The following is a 14,306-nucleotide window of genomic DNA, read 5'->3' on the forward strand; positions in this document are numbered from 1 at the left end:
CTTTATTGTACATCGCCCAGAGCCCTGTGTATACAGAGATTGGCGATTTATGAATCCAAAATATAAATACATAAATAAACTGTGCTGTGAAACCTGATATCAAGAGAGAGTCTATGCCAGGGGTGGCCAAACTGTAGCTGGGGAGCCGCATGTGGCTCTTTCACACATATTGTGCGGCTCCCGGCAGGGTGGCTGGGGAAGCAAAGGGGAGGCAGGCCTCCCCGATCGGCCTTCCCTTCCCCAGCCAGTGGTCCCCTCCCTGGGTAGGCTTGAGGAGGGGGAGGGGCAGAGAAAGAATGCAACTTTAACTTTAAATTCTTTCTTTTCATCTTTCTTTCTCTCCCTTCCTCCCCTTCGCTCCCCCATCTTCCTTCCTTCCTTCCTTCCTTCCTTCCTTCCTTCCTTCCTTCCTTCCTTCTCTCTCTCTCTCTCTCTCTCTCTCTGACAAATAAATATCCTAAGCAAACAAATATCATTGGACAAATAAATATAATTATCAATATCTGTTTTTATACCTTTTGTTTTTATTTTTGCAGTCTCGTTTAATGTTAATAAAAAGCAAATGTGTATATTTTCCAATAAAACCATGTGTGTAATATTTGTTCACATCTTGTGTCTCTCAAACATCTGACATTTATTCTGCGTGGCTCTTATGTTAAGTAAGTTTGGCCACCCCTGGTCTATGCCAACCCCATTCTGCCATTGTGATTTGAGAACCAAAGTGGCTGCCCTACACCCTTGCTGCAGTTCTTGACAGCTGGCAAATCGGGGGTTCGTACTCCATTATATGCTGTCTGAAGTAAGATCTCCACCTAAACTGGGCTGTTGTTTGCAACACTGTTTGTTTTTCCAGCTTGGTCACACCCAAACCTGCACCACCATATTTTCTTTTCGTTCTTTTTTTTAAGAGAAGGGCAGAGGATGGAAAACAGGGAAAAGGAAGGAAGGCAGTGCTTTCCTATGTAAGACCTAAAGCGTAATAGGATCTAGATCAAGATGTAGTAATAGGATCTGACTGTTAATGCAAAAGAGAAAGCAGAGGGATAGACATTTGTAATGCAAATACACATTCTCGCCAGTGTAGATTTTACATTCATGTTACAACCTTGATTAAATCCAGAGCCATGTTAAGCCCTAGAGTGTGAACATGTTCAAAAAGAAAGAGAAGAGAGGCAGAATATAGTAATTAAAATTTGGCCCCATCTTGAAGGTTGTTGGGTACAGTAGAACTAACAGCAGATGTTGAAGAACACTGGCTTGCAAATTTATAAACCCTTTCCTTCCGTTCTGACTTTCCTTATTCAGGTCACAGCCCCACATCAACAGTTCTCCATCAGCAGGATCAAGCTAGAACTGGATTCCTCATTCAAACTTGTTTTAATCTCAGGCTCGCTTTTAAGTACATGTACTAATGACATAGTCCAGTAACCCACAGTCATTGAAGCAGTTTCTAGACCCCTGTTGCACTTAAATATGCTAATGTTCCCCCATACTTTGATATGCACACATATTCTGGTAGACAAATCAAAATTTCTCACCACAGTAGGCTGCCATGCCAGCAAACAAAACAAAAGCAGTGGGTAGAAGAGGGAAGGGTGTTGATTCTACCTGAGGCCTATCTGTAAGAATTAGCCCCACTGCATATAACATGGCAATCCAGCAAGGATATAAGGGCATCACAGGTAAAAAGCAGTGGTAAGCAAGCAACATTCCTACCAGCCAAGGAATATACAACCAGCTGCAAGTGCTGCAGGAAGTCTTGGCAACATGCTGGGCCACCAAATCAGCATTCAGGTAAGGTCCCCTCTTTAACTGCCTATTCCACTCTGGAAAAATGTTTAGGAAAGTGTAAACCTATGTCTTATTTGTCAGCAGGTACTGCAACATACCCTGGGCACAGGGGCTTGCAAGTGCCATCATTAAGTTATGCTGTTTACGTTGTGTTTGTTGTAGCTCTTTGCTTATAAAGTGGCTGCATATCCATGCTTTTGAGTTTTTCCAGGATTCAGATATGCACCCAGCTGCAGGTTTATATTTGGGTGCTCTGAGACCTGTGAGCACAGTTAAGAATTTGTCTGTGTGTCTGCTGCCTGTGCTTGTTGGTATAGCTGAACTGTGTTTACATCAGAGGTTGGACTACAGGTAAATCTATTTCATTAAAAGATCAAGGCTATTACTGATAGTCTTGGAATGTAGTGATTTACTGAATTCCTGTAGATTCTGTTATGAAGAGATGGTAGATCAATAGCAGTTAGGGAAGGGGCATATTTGCATCCACTGTTTTTGTTGTTGGGGTTTGTTTGTTGTTTTGATTATGTCCTGGGAAAAGCTGGTGGGGACACTTTCTGGCTTGCTTGCAGGAAATCAAAGAACATCAGATGGTGGGAATACTGGATCTTCTAGTTAGGAAAGGAACCTTGTTGGGCATGTGGCTCAGAGGCAGAGTTTTGGCTTTGTGCTCATGAAGAAAGTCCTCGGTTCAGTCCTTGTTAAAATTAAAGGACCTCAGATAAGAGGTGCTTGACACCTTGAAGAGACAATAGAATATACAGTACTGAGCTAGATTGACCAGTGGACTTATTTGTTCATATGTTTGCACATCACCAGACTTTCTGAGGGAGAGAGGGAGAAAGCAAGATAGCTTTTCTCTGTTTTTCCCCAGAAAAATGAATAGGTAGTGTGAACTCATCCATAATGCATTGGATCAGGCAAGAAACATAGGAAGACTAAGGAACCCCAAAAAGTCCAGCAATTCTCATTTCCTCTAATTCCAACTTAATTAATCACTGCTTGTTCTCTCAAAGCCCAGTTGTGGTATTCCTGAATCATTCCTTAATGAACATTGGTGGGGGGGGGGGGGGGGGTTGAGGGAAAGGCTTTTCACTTTGCAGCCAAAATGATCCCTTACTTTTCATTTTTTAATTATTACAATTTCATGAATTTGTCCTGACCTGGATGACCCAGACTAGCCTGATCCCATCAGATCTCAGAAGCTAAGTAGGGTCAGCCCTGGCTAGTACTTGGATGGGGCAACAGCAAGGAAGTCCAAGGTAGCTATGCAAAGGCAGGCAACCTCAAACAACATCTTTTGCCTTGAAAACACTATGGGGTCACAATAAGTCGACTGCAACTTGACAGTACTTTCCAACGCCAATTTCATGAACATGTAATTATGATAAAAATATGAGCAGTGGATTCGACAGCGAAGTGAAAACTGGTACTTCCATCCCTTCCAAAAAAAAATAAAAACCTCCAGAAACTGATATTAACAATTGATTCATCAGTATCATAGCCATGAGAGAACAGGAAAACAAAGGAACAAATTGAAAATTTTGTGGAGATACAGAACCTTTCCTGAATGGGACTTACTTCCAAGTAAACATACTGTAAGATCTTGCCCGTGGAGATGAGCATTGCTGGATTTTTATGAAGACTGTAGCTCTACATTAAGTACCATGTGGAACCCATTTCAGTTCCTCTTACTTCTGATAGAGGAAAAGGAATGACTAAGCAGCACAAAAGTAGCCTGATAAGGAAATGTCTTTTATATGTTAATTATCAGAAACACCAGGATAACATGGGTGTTTTCTGCAGAAATGTATTTATTTATGTTATAATTTGAATTTATAAACTGCCCTTCCCTGAGTACACAGGACTTAGGGTGGTGCACATCAAAGAATAAAACATTCATAAATATACAACAATGTAAGCAAAATAATAACAACAACAATGATAGCTAAAACAATCTCAGATGACACAATATTCCAGTTGTGTTACTGCCTCACGGGGAAGTTCGGGAAGAAGCAGGGATTGGGGAGGGAAGGGAAAGGGACTGCCAGAAAGGTGGTACCCGTCGCTGTCTTCAGCCAAAGCCTGGTGGAACATCTCTGCCTTTCAAGCCCTGTGGAACTACATTAGGTCCCGCAGGGTGCAGATATTATTCAGCAGAAGAGTTCCATCAGGCAGGGGCCAGGGTAGGAAAGGCCCTGGCTCTGGTTGAGGACAGGCAGACATCTTTTGGGCTGGGGATTACCAGTAGATTGTTCTCTACAGAGCCTAATGTGTTCAGTTGCTTTTATATTAGGGGCAAAGAAACTACCTCTAAAAATACTGTAGTTTTCTAAACCTAGAAGAGATAAATGGATAGACAGAATCTCTTGGCCTACCATTTCTTCCCTCTTGCAAGAACAACTCAAGATTCCTTTGCAATGCTAAGGGAGTTTGACTGGCAGGGAAGGGGTTGGCTTGCCCTGCTACAGGATTTCAGGCATACTGGAAGGCTTGTTGGTAGTCCCAAGTGTATGTTCTAGGGGAAACAGATATGCAGGTGTTTTTTTTTAATTTAAAATTTTTTATTATATATTCAGAATATTAAAACATACAACAATTTCTGTAATAAACATTTCAGAGTAGGTAATTTGCAAGTAAATGCTTTTTTGAGTAAATTTGCATTAAGCATAGTGGAGAAAAATTGAAACATTGTACATTATATTATTCCTTAGGAGATGAGAGGGAGGAACCATCAATCGAGAATCCTGAAATCTCAGTTGTCATGGCTAGGTTCAGACTTTGATATTACTAGTTCTTTGAGTTCCTCTTCCCAAGACTCCAGCATAATTTAACAGGGACAGGGAGCAGCCCTCATTCTTCAAGCCAGAGAATGGTTTGCAAAGCATTCGTACTCCAGTGAGCTTTCTTGAAGTTTGGGATGCAGCTTTCCAAGGTCCTGACAGCATTTCTGCTCTGAACAGTTAGGCAGACCCATCTCCCTGGCAAGACTGCCTGGGCTGAAGCTCCAGTGAAAGTGTCAGAACTGTGTTTTATCTTGAATCAGCCAACAAGGTCCCCTACCCTGGCTTCTACTAGAGTTTAATGCTTCTCCTTTTTATGCAGTCTGTGTCCTGTAGCTGTGTTCCTTTTCTGTGTCTTGGCTTCTTCTTTATTTGGCTGTTTGTGGTATGTACTTTAAGAGTATGGCCTCTCTCACTGCATGCCCCCTCCACCTGTTTATTTAAATTAACTTTATTTCCTCCCCACACACCCTTTTCCTTGCAGTAAAAGGTGGAATTATTTGTTCTCCCCCTTTCTCCATCTCTTTATGTCTCTCATTTCAGAAAAGAAGCAGCTGCCCAAAATACGACTTCCATCCTTGAAATTCCGCCCGAAGAAACGCACAAAGCCCCCTCCTGAACTTGGCTACCCTTGAGTTTGTTTCTCAGGAACTCTGCAGCACCTCCAAGGGATTCAGTTCACGAATCATTCCTCCAGGACAGAGAGTACCTTCTCTCTTGTAATCTGCCTTAAGCGTGGAGCTTTTGCCATCAAGAGAACAGCCTGTTCATTACCTCCCCCAACAGATTTCCAAGGCCTTTACTTGACTGAACTAATTGTTGGGGTGTTTTTTTTATTATTTTTAATTCTTTTTTTTTTTAGATTTCTCTGGTTTGTCATTAACCAGCTGACCTTGTTTTGCGTTTTTATTGTGTCTGTGACATTTTCTGTTTAAGTAAAGAGGGACGCCATGTCCTGGTCTCTTTCTTGCATCCTCTTTGTTGTGCGTGTGTCTGTTTATTCTTACTCATCTTTTCAGTAAGCAGGTAATGGTTACACCCATTCTACATGTGCTGTTTGATTTCAGTTGCACATAGAGAGGACTTTAGCTAGAATTTCTGGGCATACCTTGGCTCTCCTCTTGCTGTCTGCATCGTTGAATCCCAATACGGGGAACTGCCCTAGAGGCAGGTCGGTAAACTGGGATGCTGCTGAGCATGAAAGTGGCTTGTTACTTTGGTTAGCTTCCTTTTATATGGAAACTTAAAAGTCCTGAGAACAGCCAAGGAGGTCTATAACCTCTGTTAAGAAGTATATTATTTGGTCACTAATGTAGCCCTTAATGTAACACAGTGTTCCGAAAACTGGCTTACACAAACATCGGAATCAAATCGAAAAGCTTTTTCTGGGCTGAACCACTTCAAGTGATGGGGTGCAGATTGCACGATGGACTGTTCTTGCATGGGAAGGGGGAAAACCCCTTCCCCGCATTGGGAAAATAGCACACAAGGGAGAAGGGTAGGGTGAACTTTTCTTGGCATGCTAGTTTCCCATGTGCAGGAGGAGTCAAACGTGATTGCAGCCCAAGTGGTACAATCCAGGAAAAGTTGATTTGGTTGATTGCATAAAGTCTTTCTTTTTCCCGACTGAACAGGGGTTTCATATCATTTAAGAAGGCCTTAATCCTGCACTTTTTACACTGTGGTGAAGTTTCTGGTCTCCAAATTAGTCTGCCCGTTCAAATGTCACCTTGTTGCCTGCAAGAACCATGTAACTGATGTTCGCTGTGGCTCAGAAAGGATCGGTCTGCTAAGCAAGTGATGCTTCTCTCCTAGACAAAGACGAATGTTCGAAGGATAATGGTGGATGCCAACACGAGTGCCTGAACACTTTCGGCAGCTATGAGTGCCAGTGCCGCAGTGGCTTTGTACTGCATGACAACAAGCACGATTGCAAAGAAGGTGCGTTATTTGATGGTCTTGAAAGGGGCCTCTTTTGCAGCTCTCCAGATGCCAATCCCATAATCCATATGCTGAGACGATTGCTTTGGTCAAGCAATCATGCTTGCGACACCATGATTTCACTAGAATGTCACATGGTGAGAATACAACTGTTTTGTATTTAGAACAGTCTATATGGTAGGGAGATATATGATTCTTAAATTCTTGAGTGCTTGAATGGGATATGCCAGTCCTGAAACCACAGGGAAGAGACTTGTTCATGCTACTTGTTCTGTGCTTCCCCGAAAGGAACTCCAATCTCATAAAATAGAAAAAAGGACCTATTTTCATCTGAAACTCATTGAAAAGCATGAGCGCAAATGTGGTTCAGTGGATGGTATGTTGGGCTTTCATCTGATGATCAGGAATGAGATAGTTCTCAGCCGCAAACTCATAATGGCCCCCCCTTAACCTCTATTCCAATTTTGACTCAATACGTAGAAATGCACAACACACTGAACAACTATCTTAAGGGGAGAAATTCAGCTGCTTGCCATCTCTTTTTTTCCTTCTTCTTAATATGGCATGTGGGGGAGGTCTAGGCTTTGAAGCTCTAGCACAGGGATGCAAGAAGGAGTCACACTGAGGGTGGAAATTGGGAATGTAAGAAGAGCCCTGCTGAATCAGAAAAGTGGAGTCCAGCACCCTGTCTCACACAGTTGCCAACCAGTTCCTCTGGACAGCCGACAACAGGGCATAGAGGCCAAGGCCTTCACCTGATGTTGCCTCCTGGGTCTGGGATTCAGAGGCTTAGTGCCTCTGAATATAGAGGTTCCTGTCAGTCACCATGGCTAGTAGCCATTGATAGACCTATCCTCCATGAATGTATCTAATCCTCTTTTAAAGCGGTTTATTCCTGTAGCCCTCACCACATCCTCTGGCAGCAAATTCCACATTTTAATCACTCTCTGTGTAAGGTAGTGTTTCCTTTTGTCCGTCCTGAACTTGCTGCCCATCAGCTTCACTGGATGCCCTCAAGTTCTAGTATTTTGGAAGAGGGAGAAAAATTACCGTTACACTTGCACCTGCGTAGTTGCTAGGCGGAGGAGCCTGGAAAGTAGTATAGTGGAGGCAGGGTGGATTGGCTAGCCCATTGGGTGGCTACGGATTGAACAGCAGCTGCCTTTTTACCTTCTTTTTTCTTTCTTTTTTTTCTTTTCTTTTTCTTTTTGCTGTCTTTGCTCTCAGAGCCATGCTCATTTCACCTGACGGCTGGGGAACAGGTTCACATGTTTGGAAGAAGAGCTCTGAACATGCATGGATGAGATTGAACTGGAGATTTTTCTTTCTTTTAAGTGTAAAGACAGAAGGTTGGGGGGTCTGGATGGAAAATTAGTTTAAGGGGGATTTAAAGAAGAATTGGCCGGTCCCTGACCTGGATAGTTCTTGGAAGCTAAGCAGGGCCAACCCTGGCAAGTACTTGGATGGGAGACCTCCAGGGAATACCAGGGCCAGGACCCAGGGCCAGGCAATAGCAAGCCCAAGCCCCACTAGGGGTTGCCAGAAATCAACCATGACTTCCAGGCATGGACACACTAATAATAATAATAATAATAATATGAAGAAGAAGAAGAATGGGTCTGGGGGGTTGGAGCTATGCACAGTTTGTGTCCTTGGATTTGGGTCTTGTATTTGTAAGAGTAATCAATATATGTAGATTTAGCACATAAGCCATTTGGCATCTATTTATGATTCCTACTTATTGCAGCTGGCTGTGATCACAAGATGACTTCCATCAGTGCAACCATCACCAGCCCAAACTGGCCTGATAAATACCCGAATAAGAAAGAGTGCACCTGGGCAATAACCACCACACCGGGACACCGCGTCAAACTGGTAATGTACAGGAATGAAAGTCACTAACATAAAAATTAGTGCTTATGTTACAAGGTTCCACACCGGGCTGGCTCTTGTGGATCCCTGCCATTAATGGCAGTGCTTTCCCCTGATGCAAGGGACCTCTTCCTGTCACAAGAGGCAGAGGCAGGCTCCTTGAATCAGTGGGAAAGTGCCACCCTTAATGGAATAGATCTGTGATTCAACCCTGTATTTAGATGAAGGTCCATCTTGTCTCCTTAGTAACTGAGCTAGGCAAGTTAAGATTGGCCCTCACCCCTACAATTAATTATTATTTCAGAACTTGCATGAGAAGAGCAGAAAATAAATTGAAACACAGCACTGTAAGCAGATTTCAGCATTATCTAAATGATATAGTCGCCACTATCCTTACAGTTGTTCCTACACCACTTCAATGATATATAAATCCCCTCCCACATAGTTAGGGTAGTGGTTACACATTCTGACAGTGAAATTTAGAAGTCCCATGCATGTGTCATAACCTGCTACAGGGGACAGAAGCTTTGTATGTTACTGGAGCAATGTGGAAACAACCTTTGCACAGATGGAACCATGCCATTCAGTTAATATTGGAATCCATCAGCCATCTAACACAGAAGCTGAAGCTGGATCCCACTAGTAGTGGCTGGTTAGAGTCATAGAGCATCAGTGTTTTGTTTCTCACAATCCTTGTGAGAACATTTCTTGTTTTCCAGACCATCAGGGAGTTGGACATTGAAGGCCATCAAGAATGCACCTATGACCACCTGGAGGTTTACAATGGAAAAGATGCCAAAGCTCCTGTCTTGGGACGATTGTGTGGAACTAAAGAACCAGGCCCTATAATCTCCTCCAGTAACAGGATGTTCCTCAGGTTCTTCTCAGATAACTCTGTCCAGAAGAAAGGCTTTGAGGCAACCTACACATCAGGTAACACTTAATGTTGGTTCATTCATGGGTCCAAACCGAAGTTGTATTTATGAGTGAGATAATCTGACCACAGTTACACAAACTTTGATGACTTTTAACTGTAATGTACTCCATGTCAAGCTGCCTTTAGAAAAGTTCTTGGAAACTGCAGCTGGTTCAGAATGTGGCACTAAGAAGAAGCTGGTTTGACTACTAGTAAAGGTAAAGGTTTCCCTTGCTTGAAAGCCAGTCGAATCTGACTCTAGGGGGCAGTGCTCATCTCCATTTCCAAGCCGAAGAGCCAGCGCTGTCCAAAGACTTTTCTGTGGTCATGTAGTTTGCATGATTAAACGCTTAGGTGCACCGAACACTGATACCTTCCCACCGATGTGGCACCTATTTATCTGCTTGCAATTTCTTGCTTTTGAACTGCTAGGTTGGCAGGAATTGGGGCCAGAGACAGGAGCTCACTCCGTCACACAGCACTTGGCTCTCGAACTGCCGAACTACAGACCTTCCAGTCTGCAGCTCAGCATCTTAATCTCTGAGCCACTGCAGCCCTGGTTTGACTACTACTCTGGTGTTAATTCAGTTTCACAGTTTATTTCCAGGCCTGGCTCAAAGATAAGAACATAAGAAACGCCAATGTTGGATCAGGCCAAAGGCCCATCCAGTCCAACATTCTGTCACACAGTGGCCAAAAATACCAGGTGCCATCAGGAGGACCACCAGTGGGGCCAGGACATTAGAAGCCCACTGTTGACCCCCCCCAAGCACCAAGAAGACAGAGCATCACTTGCTCCTTTGACCTTTAAACTGCTAAGCTCTTTGGGACAAGAGTGTTTCATGAGCCTCCCCATACATTTAGGTTATTGGGAGAAGCTTTGCTCAATATTCTGCTGCCATTAGATGTTGAGTGGGTAATCCCAACAGCGGGGGACTGGCACACAAAATTTTAGATGCAGCCATGCTGCAAATTTGGTGCCTCAACCTCAAAAAACAGTTATAGCCTGTGGGGCCCATTGACTATAATGGTCCACATAGGCTATAATGGAGCCGGCAAAAAATAGATATTTTTTACACACCCGTTATGCTTTTCAGTATGATTAGTAAATTGCTTTGAGTCACAGGAAAAGTGTGATATAAATACTTGAATAAATAAGTAGTTTGGGCAGGTTGAGAACATTTAAGCAACTTCCTGTTAGGTTAGGCAGGGTTCTGACAGTGATTGTTCCACCTATGTTACACTTAACCTGTAATTTGTCATATTTCACTAAAAAAAAAAAACAAAATAGACTGCAAGAGGTCCCCCCCCCCCCCCAAACGCCGTGAACACCTGCTGGAAAACAAATATTAAATTACATCTTTGATATTTGAAATGTATTACATCTTTATATTTTTGTGAACTTTTTCAGCAATTTATTTTGTATTTACTATACTCTATTTGCTGTACCCCATAGTCTATATGTTACTATCCCCATAGACAACATATTCTGTAATTAAATTAGACTTGATTCTGTTTTATCTTATAACGTTTAAATTATTCTTAAAATATAGTTTAAATATAGTTTAAAGGAATTCATTCTAGTTTTTTACAAGGTTATGGAAATAATCTAAAAAACTAATTTATGCAATAGTCAAATGTAGACTTGCTCACAACTTTAATACTACTAGCTTTTTTCCACTCATGAGGTAGAATTTTTGCTCACAGGACTGTGGAGCTTAAAGGGAACATTGGAGTGATAAGGCTTTCTCAGTAGCCGCACTGACAATCTAGAACTCTGTGTCTTGTGAAACACATCTGGCTCCAGCTCTGTTAACATTCAGAAAACCTTCAGTTGGCATATGAATTTAACTTGTTGATAGTTATGGTGATGTTACTGTTCTGATAGTGGTTGGGTTTGGTTTATGTTGACTCTGTACTTTATCAGCTCTTATCTACTAGCTATGTTTCATTGTTTTGCAGTTTATTGTACATAATATTCTAAATTTATTCTCACCTGGGGCCAGAAGGTTACCAGAAAGTGGAATGTAATTTTTTTAAATTAACTAGGCTCATATTAAATGCATTGGATTCTGCCACCTCCAAATTTCATTCTGTCTATAAATAAAGTTGCCTTTTCCCCTCATACATATATTAGGAGAAAGCTACCCTTTTTGTACTGTTTCATGTATTGTGGTATAAGCAGGTACATATTAAAATTTTATTCACCTGCTTCCCCCCACACACACAGTTTGTCAAGTGGCTACATGGATTTATTTCACTGTGTGTACACCTAATGCATGCTGCAGAAGTCATAGTCAGTTGATTTCTCTGTTGTTTTTCCCATTATGAAAGCCCTGTCAAGGGGTGACTAGCAAAATCTGGCTGTCTGGGGGGGAAGACTGACAGTGATTGGCTCACCTGTATTAAGAGAGCTTATTTCTGATTGGGTGACCTTCCTTTGGGAAATCCTGAGAAGCAATTATGTGTGTGTATTCTGACTTCCAGAATGTGGTGGCCAGATGCGAGCTGAAGTGAAAACCAAGGATCTCTATTCGCATGCCCAGTTTGGAGACAACAACTACCCTGGGGGCTCAGATTGTGAATGGGTAATTGTGGCTGAGGAGGGATATGGAGTGGAACTCATCTTCCAGACATTTGAGATTGAGGAAGAAGCAGACTGCGGCTATGACTACATGGAGCTGTTTGATGGCTATGACGGAACAGCCCCACGCCTGGGACGCTACTGCGGCTCTGGGGTAAGCTGCTTGTTTTTGCGTTCTTGGCCATTACAGAAGCATAATTAAACACAGACTGTTGATTTCTGTGCAGTTTAAATACACCCAACGTGCTGTGGATCACACTGTATGTTAGTCTGAATACTGTGATGCAGCATGGTCTCATCTGCATGTGCTGTATGCTTATTTCCCTTATAAATAAAAGCTGAATGGTGGTGGCACTTCTCTAGAACATTCCACACGCTCCAAAATCAGTTCGCTCTCTGATCTGTCATTCAGAGGGTCTCCCTATCCACTGGCTGCTTTGCCTGAGTCCTGCCTCCAACATTCTAGACATTTTGCTGTTCCTCTCCTCTCCTCTCCATAGCCAGTCAGAACACAGAAGTTATTTGCATATGCAGCCTCATTGGCCTCTGCCTCTGAACACAGAGGTCGTTTGCATATGCGACTTGATTGGCTTTTGCCTCTAACATTCTAAACAGTTTGCTGTTCTGAGGCAAAATGTGTCCAATCTCCAGGTGAGGGCTGGAGATCACTCAGAATTACAACTGCTTTCCAGATGGCAGAGATCAGTTCCCCTGGAGAAAATGGTGGGCTCTGTATCCTTATATGCTGCTGAGGTGGCCCCCATATGACAGCCAATGTGACGTAGCAGTCAGGGCTTCAGAGCACGGGAGAGGCTGCAGGTGTGTGGGGGGTGGAAAGCTGAAGAGTGAGGGGGAAATAAAGGTAGGTTGATGATTGGCTGGGAAGGAGATAGGGTTGCCAACTCCAGGTGGGAAATTCCTGGAGATGTGAGGGATGGAGCCTGGAGAGGGTGAGGTTTCAGGAGGCGTGGGACCTTGGACAGGTACAAAGTCATAGACTCCACCCTCCAAACCAACTATTCCCTTCTGGGGAACCATTGTTGCCAATCTCCAGGTGAGGGCTGGAGACCACTCAAAATTACAACTGTTCTTTAGGTAGCAGAGATCAGTTCCTCTGGAGAAAATGGTGGACTCAGTGTCATTATACTCTGCTGAGGTCGCCACAGCAAATTGAGTGTCCAAGGCCGGGGCACGCACCCAGAGCCTCTTTCTAGAGGCCGTTGTATTTATTTCCACAACGGGCCTTTTTCCTAGTATCCTTATAGTCCTCAGGTAATGTAGCAGCAACAGGACTTTTAAAAATCACAAATGCATGTATCTTTGATAACGCGAATAGCGAGAGCAGCAACTGAAGCTAGAGTAGCTAAACAGGCAAACAAATAGAGGAGAAAAGGTAGTGAATTTAACCACACAGCCTCCAGGTCATTTTAGGTGGGGAGGTGCAGGACAAGGCAAGCGGAGTGGAACAAAAGAAGCAGTTCCCTCTCGGCATGCGATTCTGTGCATGTGGGGGGCTTTACCGCTACCACAAATCCTCATTGCCTAGGGTGTAAATCACAGCATGAGTTACCTAATCCTTAGCACAAGATTTCAGTTTTGGGGTACAGATGAGGCACAAGCCTAGCCTGCCTATACTAAAGACGGTAGGTCTTGCTGTTAAAGTTACAGAGAAACCATGTTTTCTCGTTTGCCTTAACACAGCCTCTCTCTCAACTTTTTTCTCCTGCTAGCCCCCTGAAGAAGTCTATTCTGCTGGCGACTCAGTGATGGTAAGATTCCACTCTGATGACACCATCAACAAGAAGGGCTTCCACCTACGTTACACTAGCACCAAATTCCAGGACACGTTGCACACGCGGAAATGATGCCCAGCCACCCAACCCCCTACAGCAGACAACAGGACTTCTAGCAATGGAGGGACAGGTCTTGGCTGCTGAAAATAACAAAAAAGACACCCATGGAGAGAAAATTCAAATAGACTGGAAGGAGAAATACACAGTACACCTCAGAGTGTGAAACACTCACACAGAAACAAAGGTGCTGCCAGCCGCTTACGTGGACTGGGCTCGGGGGAATCCTTTCATTAAAAAAAAAATCTGTGCCTCTTTATTTCTTGAGCAGAGTGTCTCCAGGACTAACCACTTCATGGCTTCCATTTACATTTTTTTGTTTGCGCTGCTCTCCCTCCCCCCCCCCAACCTCAGGGGTTAGCTGTTACAACTATTTTGGGAAATGTAACTTGAAAAACTTCTTGCTCGCTCTTTAACTTTTTAAAAAATTAAATTAAATTTTGAATTGGAACAAAAGCAAAACCTGCATTCCCTGCTTGGAGAGTCCGGATCTAGGAAAAGAGAAAGTGCTGTAACTCACCATACCTTGTTTCTGATTCTTAAGACTGTACTTTCCCAGGTTCCTTGGGCAA

At 43.2% G+C, this 14,306-nt stretch overlaps 1 protein-coding gene across 1 annotated transcript in view; it reads left to right on the forward strand.

The window, feature by feature from the left end:
• BMP1 (bone morphogenetic protein 1) overlaps window positions 1-14,074 on the forward strand; it is a 178,002-nt gene extending 163,928 nt beyond the window's left edge. Inside the window, exons 16-20 of the mRNA XM_015414229.1 lie at window positions 6,387-6,512; window positions 8,260-8,387; window positions 9,104-9,317; window positions 11,788-12,038; window positions 13,615-14,074. Coding sequence (XP_015269715.1) covers window positions 6,387-6,512; window positions 8,260-8,387; window positions 9,104-9,317; window positions 11,788-12,038; window positions 13,615-13,749 — 854 coding nt within the window. The 3' untranslated portion in view covers window positions 13,750-14,074. The remainder of the gene's footprint in view (window positions 1-6,386; window positions 6,513-8,259; window positions 8,388-9,103; window positions 9,318-11,787; window positions 12,039-13,614) is intronic.
• Window positions 14,075-14,306: the final 232 nt, after the last annotated feature.

Source organism: Gekko japonicus, unplaced genomic scaffold, assembly GCF_001447785.1.
Source record: "Gekko japonicus isolate JY-2015 unplaced genomic scaffold, Gekko_japonicus_V1.1 scaffold9, whole genome shotgun sequence".
NCBI classification, from domain to species: domain Eukaryota; kingdom Metazoa; phylum Chordata; class Lepidosauria; order Squamata; family Gekkonidae; genus Gekko; species Gekko japonicus.